Source organism: Pollicipes pollicipes, unplaced genomic scaffold (assembly GCF_011947565.3).
Source record: "Pollicipes pollicipes isolate AB1234 unplaced genomic scaffold, Ppol_2.1 Scaffold_7261;HRSCAF=8764_pilon_pilon_pilon, whole genome shotgun sequence".
Lineage (NCBI taxonomy): Eukaryota > Metazoa > Arthropoda > Thecostraca > Pollicipedomorpha > Pollicipedidae > Pollicipes > Pollicipes pollicipes.
Window position 1 is genome coordinate 27,303,462 of NW_023597054.1, and position 15,305 is coordinate 27,318,766.

Sequence of the window (15,305 nt, forward strand, 5' to 3'; positions counted from 1 at the left end):
TTCAGTTCGTTGGTTTGCGTTCTTGCAGCCCGATGCAGCCGTTGTTGCACGGCGGCCGTCACGGCGGCGCGCCCTGCCACTCCCCAGCGGCGCCGCGCCGGCGGTCCCCTGGGGGTGGGTCCCAGCTGGGGCCCTGCGGCCGCCGGTCGACACCGCGGACCGCACACACGCTGACGTGCCGTTTGTCAGCACGGCCTGCAAAGACAAACACGCAGCCTGGCCGACTCGTTCGCAACGTCAAACATTTCACGGCGTCTGGTTAGCGCTATCCGCCTCACTCGGCCGCCTGGTGATGAGCTAAGGCGGCGCGTCAGGGCTCGGTGCAGAGGACCCGCCGGGGCTCGGTGCTGAGGACGTGCCGGGGCTCGGTGCTGAGGACCCGCCGGGACTCGGTGCTGAGGATCCGCCTGGGCTCGGTGCTGAGGACCTGCCGGCCGAGCATCGCAGCCCTCGTGAGCGCCCCGCCGGCTCTGGTGGGGTGCACGACCAGAAGTGTTTGACCACGTGCAGCAAACAGTGGCGAAATGCCGTGTTGAACCGGGACAAATTCGGCATTTTAGACATTGACGTCTCCGGCCTATGAATAAACGTATCCTCCTGCGCACATCTGAGCACCTTTCGACATAACATCCCCTTGCACGTTCGACCACAGTCTCCCTGGTGCTCTCCTCAGCCGCAGCGGCGTCTGCTGAGCGTTGAGCACCGATCGGGGACCGAGCGGCGCCACGACCCTCACGCCGACACCATGTCGGCCGCTCCGGTAATCGACACCGATCGGTCAGGCCGACCTCAGGCCGTCCCGGCGGACCACTTAGCCCGTGTCGGCGATGGGCCACCATCGGTCCCCGTCGCGCGTGGTGATCGGCACCGCCGCCGCCGCCCATTGTGCGCGCCTGTTCCGCGCTCGCCAGCGGGTGCGCTGAGCGATGGTGACCGGCGAGGGGGCGGCCGTTGTGCGGTGTGCACGCCGGCGCCGCCTCACGCGCCTGAGCGCGCGGCCGTGCCTCCTGTGTACCGTCTCCGTCCGCCGGCGTGCCCCTCTCACGGTCAGGCGGACGCCGTGCCCGGCCGCCTGGGCGGCCGCACCAACGCCTCGCTCGCGCCGGACAATGGCGGGTGACACCCCCCCGCCATATCAGCGCGTGAGCTGGCGGCGCGCGCCGGCCCCCCGCCGCGCCCGGCATTATTTGACTCTGACGGGATGTCGATACAGCGCGGCGGGGCGGCTGACCCCGGGCACGCGCCGTGTGGTCCGCTGGGATCGGGAAGACCGCGGGAGCCGTCCGTCCGGCCGCCGCGCCGCCTGACGCACCGTCCCCACCGGCAGCGAGAGCGGCGAGCAGACGCTGCGCCTTCTGAAGCCGCTGCGCAACCTGACGCTCACCTCGGGAGAGACGCTGAAGCTGCGCTGCGAGTTCGCCGGCGACCCGCCGCCCACGCGCTTCCGCTGGTACCGAAACCACGCGCAGCTGGAGCGCGGCGAGGCGCAGATGCGCAAGGCGCACCCGACGCGGCACGGCTGGCGCATGCGGCTGCGCATCGAGCGGGTGAACACCCACGACACGGGCTACTACCGGTGCCTGGCGTCCAACGGCCGGCACCGCGCCGAGAGCACAGCCATCGTCATCGTCAACCCGGCCGACGGCGGCGACGCGGCCGCCAGGCCCAGTGAGTAGGCGGCTTGTGCAGGGCGCGCTTGTGCTGGTGGGGGTGGACCGTACACGGCAGCTGGGTGTGGATTGTGCTTCGGTGTAAGTGGTACACACAGTGGCCTTTGGCGTGGGACTGGATTGTCGTGGACTTGGCTGATCAAGAGCGGGCCTGATATGGCCGTGTTTTTCTAATTTCTCTTAAGGTTGTGCGTATTTTGTGCTTAAATCACTCATGTCTCATGCAGGACATGCGCCAATGTCTGAGCCATATCCTTCACCCCTGACAATACTCACTTTCTTGCACCACTTTCAGGAGGGTCCAAAACATCTATGGACGTGCCGGCGTTTCCGCCCGTCAAGCCCATCTTCGACTTCCCTGCGCTGGGGTCGCCTATCGAGTGAGTTGCGCGCAGGCGACTTGAGCACTTCGATAGTTGCTGGGACCGGTTACCCGGCCACTGCAGGCCGCTTTCTGCCCTCGCCGCCCTCTCTGTCCAGCAGCTCAGCCAGCGGGCCGCTGACATCAGTAAGCGAGCCGCTGCTGATCCCAGCACCGCCCTTTGCTCCTGCCGGCCTCTCCGTCCTGCTGTCCTGCAGAGGGCGGCGGCTCGCTAAGTGACGTCAGCGGGCCGCCGACGTCAGTTATTGAGCCGCTGCCGACCCCGACACCGGTCTCGGGCATCAGGCGCCGCCTTTGTACCAGTCCCTCGTTTGTCCGATGCGACCGCGACTTCGGTAGCTGCGCACGCTTGTAGAGTAGTACGTGTCGTATACGGTAAGCTCCTGTCGCCGCTTCACCGCTGTCGCGACTGCATACCACGAGCCAGATGACTGTCGTATCCGTGGTGTAGGGAGACAGCGAGGCAACCGCTGCTGCGACCGCGCGCCACGAGCCGGGTGACTCGCGCGCGTGGTGTAGGGAGGCACCCGCTGTCGAGCTTTCCATTGGCGAGCACGTCACCACTCGTGGCGCCCGAAGTCTGTCGTGGCGCCCGAAGTCTGAGGGTGCGGGCGGGGCGGGGCGGGACGGGCGGGTCTGCCGTGGGTTGGACCAGCCGTCATCACCGCTCGCCAAACCGCCGGCTCCGGTGCCGCTGTGCTTCGGGCGCGCACCTCGCGTGTGCTCCGAGCCGGCGGGCCCGGCCCCTGGGGTCAGCGACTCGTCTGCAGCTGGGCTGCGACACGCGCCGAAGCCGGGCCGGCTCACGTTTCGGGGCTGCAACGAAATATGGCGTCCGCTGACGCCGCTGCAGATGATGACGCGATTCCGATTAGTCGCAGTGCGCCAGAGTGCCCGCCGTCTCTGGTCGCGAGCGGGGCCTGACTGCTCCACGGGCACGCGCCCCTCTAGTACGTCATCTCTGCAGCGGAACCAAACGACCCTGCTCATTGATTCGTCAAGTGTCGCGGGTGGCGACAGCCCCCACAGCGCGCGCGCGCCTCATTGTCGTACGCTCGTTGGCAATGTGAACAGATCGCCCGCGTCACTTCTCCCAATAACCATCCAGTGCCAGGCTCAGGAGGCGGCCTTGGCAGGACGCTGGCGCGCCGGCTCTGACATCTGTATCGAACTGATATTCCTGGTCCCAACACTCTGTATGGCTCGTGTTGTGCCTCTCTCGATCCGTGCTTCGATCCTAGCTCTGCATGGCCGGTGTCTACTGGACCAGCGTGACGTCGCCCGCCTGGCCGTCCCTGGACGGGCTGACCTGGCCGTCCCTGGACCGACTAAGCTGGCCGTCTCTGGACCGGCTGATCTGACCGCGACCTGACCCAGCGCTGTCCGCGATGTCTCCAGGCCCGCGTCGGGGGACGCTGGTCTGGAGGGTCTGCACAGTCTGCTGACCGGGCCGGACGACGGGCCGGGCCAGTTCGTGCCGAACCTCGCCTCGACGCACTCGCTCCAGCCGCCGGACAGCCCGCGCCTCCTGGCGGGCACCTGTCAGCCCTACCAGGGGCTGGCGTGCGCGCGCCACCTGCGCAACCGCACCGTGTTCGTGGCCGAGACGGACAGCCAGCGGCGCATGGAGGAGCGCATGATGGCGGCGCTGAGTGTCATCGATCAATCGGCCGACCTCTCCCAGGTGGGCCGGCGGCTAGTCACCGCAGGATGCGGGGGATCTGAGCGACGTTGTCTCGACAGTGTGATCTCCAATCTGAACGTGACGTCGCATTGGACGCTCCGATACTTTACTGTATGTGCCTTTAGGGGCCCGCTCCGCGTCTTTGCAGCTGCCTATGGATGCTTTGCCGTGCCGAACCTCTTGTCTAGTAGTCAGACCTAACACATCTGTTTCACCTGGAAACAGATCCATGGTAGAAGTGCATGATTTTAAAGGGCTTGTGCCCTTACATGAATTTGCATGAATAAGTATGCACAACGGTTCGCCTGAATGAAGAGGTTGCTGGCCGTGCCCCTGATTTGAGCGGAAGCTTATGTGCGTGCTGTATGCGCCTCGTCCGTCGGCCCGGCCGCTCAGCCGCGCTCCTGTGTCCGGCAGTCGTGCGGCGACCACGCCGTCCAGTCGGTGTGCGTGGCCGCCTTCCCGCCATGCGACGCGCGCGCGCAGCCGGCGCGCGCCCAGCAGATCTGCCGCGACGAGTGTGAGGCGCTCAAGGACCAGCGCTGCAAGCTCGAGTACGCCATCGCGCTCAAGCACCCGCTGATCGGGCTCAAGATCCACCTGCCCGTGTGCGAGTCGCTGCCGGTGGTGGGCACGGCGGCGGCGGCCGACTGCGTGCGGCTCGGCCTGCCTCGGCTGGCGCCTGTGCGTGCCGAGCACACCTGCTTCACGGCCGACGGCGTCGAGTACGCCGGCACGGCGCAGATGGCCGCCTCGGGCCGGCCCTGCCAGCCGTGGAGCCGGCAGCGGCAGTACGGCCGGCTGGCCGAGCGGCAGCCGGCGCTGCTCGGCGGCCACGCCTACTGCCGCAACTGGGACGGGCTCGACGCCGAGCCGTGGTGCTACACGAGCGGCCCGGACGGCGGTCGCGAGCGCTGCGGCCTGCCGCGCTGCACCGACCCTCTCCTCTGGTACATCGTCGTGCCCAGGTCAGCGGCCCGCCGGCTGCCGTGCGGTCTGGGGCTCATCTGTCACACGGCCCAACCGCCATGCGGGTCACGTCAGTGAAGGGTTGTTTTGTTTTCTCGTATGTAAAAGCCAGTGAATGCTACTGTCATGCTATCACAAAACCTCGTGCGCCGAATTGCAAATCGATGAAACGCATGTTCTCTTGACTGCATATCTTACTCCATCCGCTGCAAATGACTCACCTATCCAATATGATATCATGAGCCTGGGGCTATCACGTACCTAATCACGCTGCATATTTGACTGTGTTTCGGTCCGCGTGCCCGCCGTGCGCCTGGCTGCTGACTGTCCTCCAGCACAGTTTTGACGTCGCCCCCCCCCCCCCGCAGTGTGGGCTTCCTAGCCCTGTGCATCCTGGCGATCATCGGCTGCTGCGTCTGTCGGCGCATGCGCAGCAAGGCCGCCTCGCCCACCTACGGCTTGAAGGCGACCGGCGCCGCGCCCGTGGAGATGAGCGCCCTGCTGCCCAAGCAGCGCGCGCGCGAGTTCCCCATCCACAAGGTCCGCTTCCTGCAAGAGCTGGGAGAGGGTGCTTTTGGTGAGTGTCAAACACTTTTTTGGACGTTGCTGCTCTGGCCCGAAACAGGCGGATGTAGGCTGCCGTCCCGATGTTTCATCAGATAGCTGTCGCCTCCTTCAGCTGCTTGAGTCATAACCCTGTAACTTTGGTAGTTCTGCGCCGGGGAGTCCCCACTCCAAGTCTCCGTTTTATCTATCTGGTCGTCCGATCGTCTCCGTTTTATTTATATCCCATTCTGAGCGACTGGAGGCCATTGAGCGTCGCCATGAGGCGAAGTTTTCTCACGAGCTGCGGACAATCGCCGATGACATTGGCGTCGACTGACGGGCGCCGGGAAAACGACGCCGCGACGTTCGGTCGGCCTCGATCTGTGGTGCTACAGAGACTCAGTGCCCTTCTCTACCATACGGTTCGGTGAGCGACGGCTGCTGGGCTGCCGGCCCGCACTGCTGCCCTCGCGCTGTCTGACGCCCCCCCCCCCCCCCGCCCCGCAGGTAAGGTGTACCGCGGTGAGCTGGTCGGCTTCCACGGCGATGGCGGTGTCCTGCCCGTGGCCATCAAGACGCTGAAGGAGGGCGCCGGCCAGAAGACGCAGCAGGACTTCGCGCGCGAGGCCGAGCTGATGACCGACCTGCAGCACCCCAACATCGTCTGCCTGCTGGGCGTGGTGCTGCGGGACGCGCCCCGCTGCATGATCTTCGAGCACATGAGCCAGGGCGACCTGCACGAGTTTCTGACGCTGCACTCGCCGCGCTCGGACGTCTCCGGCTGCAGCGATGACGGCGCCGTCATCACGCTCGAGCAGCAGGACATGCTGCTGATCGCCGCCCAGGTGGCCGCAGGTGCGCGACGCTGCTGCCACCTGCCGCAGTGCTGCCATCTGTCCGGGCAACTGGCTTGGAAGGGACCGGTCAGGCCAGTGGTTTGGTTGAGTTATTCTGCAGGCGAATGGTTGTGCTGCGCTTGGGCAGGGCAGGCCATTGCAGCATCAAATCGTAAAAGCATGTGATATGCTGAAAGTCAGAATAACGCAGTAATGATTGTGCGGTGAAGCCTCGAAGTTGACTGAAGTTTGCCGTTGAGTGGCTACGGCAGCTCCTTTTGCACAAAGTTGGGGGAGAGTGCTGATGCTGGTGCTCCAAGTGGAATACTCTGAGTGGGGCCTAATTAGGTTGTTCGTTGTTTGCAGGGATGGAGTTTTTAGCTAGTCATCATTACGTGCATAGAGATTTAGCGGCCAGAAACTGCTTGGTCGGGGACAGCTTGACAGTGAAGATATCAGACTTTGGCCTGTCGCGCGACATCTACTCTTCAGACTACTACAGGTGGGCATGGGACTGAGCTGACCAGCAGCTGATGGCTGCCAATGCGAAGCTGCTGTCGCAGCTAAGCTTACGATGATAACGTGATAACTTGTACGAACTTGGCGTGCGGATGTAGGAACTTGTGTTAGATATCAAATATGAACTCACAAACGTGCTGCAAGTTTTAAATTATTTGATATCTGTGTGTCTTTATCGCCTCAAACTTGTCTTTGCTGACGCTGTTGGACTTTGCCGCTGCAACCGCCGCTCCTTGGCGCGCATTATGCCGTTCAGCGGTTACCCTATATGCCAACACACCTACATACCTACACCCGTGCATTCCAGCAGCAATACTGTACTGACCGCCGCCGTAAGTTCGGAAGTAACGTGTCCGGCCGTTGACAGAGTGCAGAGCAAGTCTCTGCTGCCGGTGCGGTGGATGCCGACCGAGAGCATCCTGTACGGCAAGTTTACCACCGAGTCTGACGTCTGGAGCTTCGGCGTACTCCTCTGGGAGATCTTCAGCTATGGCCTGCAGGTCAGTGCCGGCCCGCCCGGTCTTGCCTGCTCCGAAGCCGCCGGCCGGCGGCCGCTCGCCTCGGAATCAGGCGACAAACGTGCAACACACGGGTTTGCAGTCTCACTGTGTACAACAAACGTTCCATGGTATTTTTTAATGTGCGCAGAACCACTATAAAATTGCTCTTAACTTCAATGAAAAATCATTTTTTTAAAGCATCGACAAACACATTTAAAAGAAGAAAAGATGACGAAAGACCGGAAGATCTGACCGTAAAGATTAACAAGAGTGATAAAATTGATGAAACTGGCGGGGATGTTTGATTTTGCGCTGAATTGTTTCCATCCAAAGAAATTGCCCTGGGTCCCATGTGCTTTCGTGTATCAGTGCCCATGCGAGCAGAACAGTAAACGAAGAGGTCACGCGATTGCAAAGCAAATCGTGTGAATGTGGAACACTGGTCAGCCGCATACCAGTGGTGCCGACCCGCCAAAAGTGGTCAGAGAGGGCGCGGCCGGTCCGCCCGCCTGGCGGTGCGTTGACAGACGCCTTCCGTTCCAGCCGTACTACGGGTACAACAACGCCGAGGTGATGGACATGGTGCGGTGCCGTCAGCTGCTGCCCTGCCCCGAGGACTGTCCGTCCATCATGTACGCGCTCATGATCGAGTGCTGGCACGAGATGGCGTCGCGGCGGCCGACGTTCCGCGAGATCCACGCCCGGCTGCGCACGTGGCAGGGCATGCCGGATGTGACGGCCACGCACCTGCCGTCCCACCACAGCCAGTACTCGGCCGGCGGCAGCCAGCACAGCAGCACCGGGCCCAGCAACAACACGGGCAGCACCTCACTGAGCCGCGCCGGCCAGGGCGCGCCGCCGCCGCCGCCGGCGCCGGCCGGCCACCGCCAGGGGCCGCCCGTGTTCGCCGGCCGCCCCGGCACCCCCGGCTCGGCCGCCACTGTCAAACGGGCCGACAACTGGCCCGTCATCCCCGACTCCAAGATATCGAACGTGTGAGACGCCGCGGCGTGGTCGGGACGCCCGCCGCCTCGGGACTCGAGACGGAGGCGGCGCGCCGGCAGGACCGCCGTAGGCACGGACCGAGGCCCGGCGGGGCCGGCGGTCCGGACGCCCGCCGCCTCGGGACTCGGGACGGAGGCGGCGCGCCGGCCGTCGGGACGACCGCCGCTTTGGGACCCGAGACGGAGGCGGCGGCGACGGCCGACCGCCGGAGGCACGGACCGAGGCCCAGCGGGGCCGACCGGCGGGACCGGGCCGTCGGTGGAGGACGCGGCCGGATGGCGCTGCGCGGTGCGATGGAGTCAACCAAAGTTTGTTACTTTTATATGGAGTGACGGCGCGCGGCCGCGGCGGGGCCGGCCGGCACGCGCGGGGCGCAGGCGAGCCGCCGCCCACGCCCGCCCAGACGGTCACAGATCTGAGTTGTGTTTATTTATCAGCGAGACGGCTCGGTGTGTGTGTTCGATCCATTCATGCAATACATTGTACATGGTATGTAGAACAGTGACTGGCGGTGCAGCGGTTTAGCGGCGGTGATTAGCGATGCTCGCCGCCACAATTGCGTCCGCGGTGCGGGTGCTTCGCCAGCTACGGGCCAAGCGTCGAGACAGTTTGCCGCGATACTAAGCGGTCAGATAGACCAGCGCCACTTGCTTGTTTTGCAAAGTTTCGCTCTTGAGCACCAAACGAACGTTCCTTTCTGCTTTACAACCACACCAGCTGAGGCTTATGAATGCTTCCACTCTGTTCCGGAAGAGAAACAACTCCTGATCCAACAACATCGTGTGTTATGTTGGAGGTGACTCTTGGTGCTGAGGCTTCTGTCCTGATACCGCATCGTGGGTAGCATCGCGGGGAGAATGCAAAGGCATGATGAAACCCGAATGGCTCCGTTAACAGAAGACGAAACCAGCCCAGCAATAACCGGCCTAATTTGCCCTAGCAAGGCCTAAGGCAAATTAGATAACAAGACCGGTGAGACCACACGTCACATCGGGTGATTCTTCCCCGACGAACGGGACACGGGTGCAGTATAAAATGAGCACACGGAAGTCGTTCGCGGACGCATTTGTATACTCATTATTGGGTAACAAATACGAAACGACCACTTTTAAACACTTTAGTTACATTGAGTTGCATTCACTTTCTTGTGTGCTTTCTAATTTAGCCCAAACTTATGCATACTTGAAGTGACCACTTTTGTAGACGCGCGTTCGTTTTCATAGACTGTGTCATACACCCATGACACGTACTTAACTGCATGCACACGTCCTGGTCTTCACACCAAACCCTGCTGCTTATCAGCCTGGTCCTGATCGCATTAGCCGAGATATATGTCCAAGGGAGCCGCATGTCTCGAGAGGTATGAAGTCCTAAGTCTTTAGTCACCTGCTTTCGCGGAAATAGAAGACTACAGAGAGACGAATGGTTGTTTCGGCCGAGGGGATGGCAGACGAGAGCGGGAAGCGGTGGAGGGCGGCCGAGACAACAGTCCAGCACTTATGGACGATTCAAATGACTCCGCGTTGCACGGTACAAAATAAGTAAAATATGCAACCCCCAAGCTTCCGTCTCCTCAGCCAAACCCACATTAACACCCCGCAGAACCTCACACAGTCGAAATAACTCCACAATGTCTTGGAGTGACTGAATCAAGCAGACTAAATGAACCGTCACAAAGCATCTTAAGTAGTGCAGCATCCGCCGAGCCAACATATCAGCACCAATGTAGAGCCTCGCCCGATTCGGCTGGGAATCGAATGTCGAATGTACTGCAGCTGTAGCTTTCCGATTATACACCCAGTGGCACAGCCTCCCGTTGGTCCGCCAGCGGGTCTGGCTGAAGAGAGGGCTGGGCTGCACCACATGCTGGTGGGTGCCCTACGCTGCGCTTAAGTAGTGTCAATCAACCTTTCGTCAATTTGCGAAGCAGTCCGAAATGTCCCGTTTCACATTCAGAACACAACAACGTCCGCGAAATGTCTAGTTCTTCTGCACCGATCACACACAAAAAAGCTACTAAAAAAAGAGAAAAAATCACAATGCAATCTCCGTGGCGGTCTTGGTCGCGACAAACCCTTCCATGACACCTCGAAAAATATGGCACTCTGATTACCAGAATAGATGTAAAAAACGCTCGAGTTGGACAAGAGCGGTGCGCGGCCGACAGCCGCCTGGGCCCTGGCCACCCGCTCCACACGGCGGTCCGTGGAAGTACAATCGCCGGTCCCCCCTTCCCCTCTCCCCCCCCCCCCCCCCCAGCAGCTGGCAGCTCTGGCTCTCACACAGCGCCCGCCGCCTCTGCGACGATGGCGCGAACGGAACAAAAGCACACGGCACGCGCGCATACGCTCGTCGCACACACCAGAGCACGCTTCCACGCACGTGGACTAGAGCCAGCGCCTGACGACGTCCAGCCCCGCCCTGAGGCACTCGGAAGGGAGAGACACCACGACCAAGTGGAGACAAAGAAGACAACAGGTGCCAAAGAGCCACAGCCGGCGTTCAACTGACGCAATCTCCGAGGAAAATCATAAAAACGGGCCGCGGTGCGGAAGCTCTACGCACAGGACAGCGCGTGCTACACAAAGCTGCACCTGGCGAGCACGCTTGCCCGACAGCTGCCCGGGAAAGAACGCAGACTCTGCCGCTAAGGTGGCTTGGTCGGCAGCAGACCAGAGCGGTGCCCCAAGTGGGCTAGAGCTACAGGCGGTAACGATGAAAACAGCACAGCTCGGTATAGATATAGCTGCCGCAGACGGCTGCCCACTGGCAGCGCCATGGCGGCGGTGCGGCTCCCGCGCGCTGACCGGGTCGGCGCATGGCTCACACCACCGCGATGAGGGTGTGAAGGTCGTTCTCGTAGATGGCGATGGCCAGCATGATGCCGGCGCCGCAGCTCATGCCCACCAGCTGGACGGTCAGCTGGCGGCACGGGCTGGAGTGCGAATCGCCGCTGCCAGCGGTCAGCTCCGGCACCTGGCCGGCAGGAGCACAGCCGTATCAGCAGTCGGCAGAGAACGACAGGACGGGAGGCAGGCGCGCGACTGTCAACAGGCTCACGACCACCTTTCCGACGGATCGAACAGCTCGGCGACGATCAACAGGCTCACGACCACCCTTCCGACGGATCCAACAGTTCGGCGCCAGGGCGCGCGACTGTCAACAGGCTCACGACCACCCTTCCGACGGATCGAACAGCTCGGCGCCAGGGCGCGCGACTGTCAACAGGCTCACGGCCATCCTCCCGACGGATCGAACAGCTCGGCGCCAGGGCGCGCGACCGTGAGCAGGCTCACGATCATCCTTCCGACGGATCGAACAGCTCGGCGCCAGCACTCGGAAGTCCTTTTGCTTTTGGTACATGCGCCAAACTGCCTGGCATGACGTGTCAGTGCCAGCAGGGCAACTTGCGCGGCGTGGGAGGGAACGAAGCCATAAGGGGGAGGGAGACTCGTTAGTGGGATGCACCCGGCACATCAGCCTACAACGTGACACTTATTTCACGTCTTCATCTGGTTTGGTTGCTGAGATCTGACATCAATATTACAAAGACCCCGAAACAGGCCGGGTTCATAGTTTGCATTAGAGCACGTGAGAGCCTGCATGCATCGACTCATATTTGTGCTAATACGATTGGCCGTTCTCTCCTGCTAGCCATTGTTAGTCTCGTACCGCCACGACCCCGGGGCGCCAAGATGTGGACCCAGCTTCGGAGCAACTGCCAGCTATTTCGCTATCGGAAAACTCAGCCTTTTCCATGCTAATCTGATGGAAGTGGGGATATAAAATCTTGGTGGCACTGCACTGTTACAGGAAGAGCCGGCCTGATCAAACAGCCTGCGTATAAATGGTCAAAGATTTACACAGCATTGCTTTGAAAAAAAAATGGCATTGCCTGTTGCTGCAAACTGCATGGACCTGCAATTTGTGGTTGCGAAGATATTGCTTGTTAAAATGTGGACAGCTAGCCCGATCGAAAAAAGTCTTCATCGTACAGTAGGACTCGCTCTGACTGCAGTACCGCCGGTAGGAACTGCCTCTACGTGATATTCACTAGCGCAATATGTTCAAATGTGTAAGTGGTTACGTCAACGAACAGTCCATGTAGAAAACATTACATTTTTTTCCTTCCATTTTAGCCGGACGCTTCCAAAGATGACTGTTTTCGAGCAGCTCTGATGAAGATGGATTTGATGAGGCCATTAAGAACCCGAGGCGCTCTGCAATACAACGCGCGCTGAACCAATCAACGCCCGCGATCCAGGACCTTACATCAGGTGCACGCCACTACGAGACGAGGCGAACACAACAGCGTACACCAGGACCTCGCGTCAGGTGCACGCCACTACGAGACGAGACGAGCACAACAGCGTACACCAGGACCTCACGTCAGGTGCACGCCACTACGAGACGAGACGAGCACAACAGCGTACACCAGGACCTCACGTCAGGCGCACGCCACTACGAGACGAGTCGAGCACAACAGCGTACACCAGGACCTCACGTCAGGTGCACGTCTCGAGACGAGATGAGCACAACAGCGTACACCAGGACCTCACGTCAGGCGCACGTCTCGAGACGAGATGAGCACAGCAGCGTACACCAGGACCTTACATCAGGTGTGCATCACTACGAGACGAGACGAGCACAACAGCGTACACCAGGACCTCACGTCAGATGCACGTCTCGAGACGAGACGAGCACAACAGCGTACACCAGGACCTCACGTCAGGTGCACGTCTCGAGGCGAGACGAGCACAACACCGTACACCAGGACCTCACGTCAGGTGCACGTCTCGAGACGAGACGAGCACAACAGCGTATACCAGGACCTCACGTCAGGTGCACGTCTCGAGACGAGACGAGCACAACAGCGTACACCAGGACCCCACATCAGGTGCACGTCTCGAGGCGAGACGAGACACAGCAGCCCGGCGCCTCAAACGCCGACTGATCTCGTGCGGCACTTAGTCCTCACTAAGAGTTACGGCAGCAGCACACAGCGGCAAATACAAAAAAACACGTACGAGCACGGATACGAACGACCCCTTCCCCCCTCCCCGGGAATAGGCGACACTCACCATGTCGACGAGCGCGATGTAGATGAAGGATCCGGCGGCGGCCGCGAACACCCAGCTGCTGAAGGCCTCGATGTTGCCCAGCACCATGCCCAGCACCATGCCCAGCAGGCAGAGCACCGACGACACCACGTTGTAGAAGAGCGCCTGACGCACCGACATGCCCGACTTGAGCAGCACGGCGAAGTCCCCTGCGCGGCGGAGCCAGCAGACAGCCGTCAGTCGCGAGAGAGAGGGGCGTTCAGGCGGCAGTGGCGGACCGGGCCACCCGTCGAAATGCCCGCACTCTCACACGCCGGTAAAAGACCGGAGCGTGTATTTCAATTCACGCCACAGCGGCTGCCAACACTGCACGCGTAAACAGTCACCAATGTCACGGGGTAACCGCTATTTTCAGAGCCCCGGGATCACCTCTCGGCAGATCCCACACCACCACCGTTCTGACCGCCAGCGGCCGCCGGCGGCGACTCACCAATCTCGTGCGGCAGCTCGTGGCAGAAGACGGCCACCGAGGTGGAGAGGCCGCTGGCCAGGCCGGCGGCGAACGCCGCGCCGATGGCCATGCCGTCGGTGAAGTTGTGCAGACCGTCGCCCACGATCACCATGCCGGCCACGGCGGCGGCCGAGCTCGGCGGCTGGTGGATGTGGCCGTGCGTGTGTGTGTGGCCGTGGTGGCGGTGCTCGTGCTCGTGGATGATGACCGTGAAGTCGCTGCTGTGCGCCACGCGCTCCTGCGCGCTGAAGCGTTCGCAGGCCTCGTCGGGACGAGCCGAGCGGCCGGCCGGCTCCGAGGAGACGGCCGCGTCCGGGCCGTCGGGCCGCTGCAGAGCCGACCGGCACCGAGATCAGAGACGAACGGGGACACCCCAGGCAGACCGCTCAGATACAGCAGCTGGATGTCAGTCAGAGCCGGCTTCCAGGGCGAGCACGTGTCACCCGGCCCGTACCGACCGACAGCCTTCCTAACCTAGCGCCGGCCGGCCGACAGTCCTTACCTAGCGCCGGCCGGCACATTCCCGCCCGTTCGTAGCACGGCTCGTGAGACTGCCCTGGTGGACGGTGGCGCATCACCTCCCCCAGACCGAGACGCGGCCGACAAGGTCCCGTCCTGACGGAGGGCCAGCTCCGTCAGCACCTCACCGGCTCGGGGCGCGGCTGGCGACTGCGGTCGGCGGCGTCCGGCTGGGCCGTCTGGGCGCACGAGCCGGCCGCCAGCGGCTGGCTGCAGTCCGGCGTCAGGTTGTGGTTCTTGTCGTCCGCGTTGGGCTCCTGATCCTCGTGGCACGAATCATGCGAGTCGTTCAGACCTGGCGACGTCACCGGCCCGTGAGCTCGCGCCACGGGAGCCGGTCATGCAGACTGGACCAGCGAGGAGCACGGCAAGTTGGACCACCCACGCAGTGACAGCGTGAGGTCGTAGCCCTATCCGCAAGGGTCGTGAGGGATGCTTGTCATTGGGAACGCGACACGCGTCGTCTCGCACCCTTTTGTGGGGTGCCAGCGACTGCGGAGCCCACACTGGCACTGAGATCACAGCTGAGTCCAGAGCTGAGAGCAAAGACCCGCGGCGACTGCACGGAAGATAAACCGCAGCATGCTAATATTGTCCAATCAAAATGTCCGGAATCCCCCCGCCTTTGATCCGATTCTATCACATTTGGGCCGCTTGGAGCAGGAACTCGGTTCCATTGACGTGGCTAGCAATAGCACAAGCCCCGATGTTTCCGGGAACTTGAGTGGTACAAATGATCATGACGCCAGGACATGACGCACCGGAAAAGGATCAATAATCGACGGTGGCGATGGCTCCAGATAAACTCATCATTAGGCCAAGCTGCGTGATGTTTTAGATAACCTGCAGAAAAGGACTCATCTCCATGCAAGGGTTTGACTTTGAAGAAATGTTTGTGGAAGTTGAGAAGGACACGGACTAATCAAAATTGGATCATGTCGATAGCACGAGTTTGATCACATCATTGTTTAAGACTGATAGGCTGGGATTCCTATCGTGTGGTCTCCACTCTCCTACAGCCTGACACAGTTTGAATCAAACCATATAACAGAAGCATCAGAGAAAGAGCGGGAGAGAAGAGAGAAGAGAGAAGAGAGAAGAGAG

The 15,305-nt window shown here is 61.5% G+C and overlaps 2 protein-coding genes across 3 annotated transcripts in view; one reads left to right on the forward strand and one right to left on the reverse strand.

Annotated features, from left to right (window-relative positions):
* LOC119112133 (inactive tyrosine-protein kinase transmembrane receptor ROR1) overlaps positions 1 to 8,220 on the forward strand; it is a 32,280-nt gene extending 24,060 nt beyond the window's left edge. For both annotated transcript variants that reach the window (XM_037236172.1, XM_037236173.1), the window contains exons 3-11: positions 1,328 to 1,668; positions 1,966 to 2,050; positions 3,451 to 3,736; positions 4,154 to 4,704; positions 5,074 to 5,282; positions 5,759 to 6,106; positions 6,454 to 6,589; positions 6,974 to 7,106; positions 7,650 to 8,220. In XM_037236172.1, coding sequence (XP_037092067.1) covers positions 1,328 to 1,668; positions 1,966 to 2,050; positions 3,451 to 3,736; positions 4,154 to 4,704; positions 5,074 to 5,282; positions 5,759 to 6,106; positions 6,454 to 6,589; positions 6,974 to 7,106; positions 7,650 to 8,105 — 2,545 coding nt within the window. In that variant the 3' untranslated portion in view covers positions 8,106 to 8,220. The remainder of the gene's footprint in view (positions 1 to 1,327; positions 1,669 to 1,965; positions 2,051 to 3,450; positions 3,737 to 4,153; positions 4,705 to 5,073; positions 5,283 to 5,758; positions 6,107 to 6,453; positions 6,590 to 6,973; positions 7,107 to 7,649) is intronic.
* A 2,155-nt stretch (positions 8,221 to 10,375) lies between these two features.
* On the reverse strand, positions 10,376 to 14,496 carry LOC119112337 (zinc transporter foi; the record flags this gene model as incomplete). Its single annotated transcript, XM_037236472.1, is given in 4 exon segments — positions 10,376 to 11,087; positions 13,193 to 13,380; positions 13,662 to 14,010; positions 14,330 to 14,496. Coding segments are annotated over 4 exon segments (857 nt in total), but the record flags the coding sequence as incomplete, so codon positions are not given.
* Positions 14,497 to 15,305: the final 809 nt, after the last annotated feature.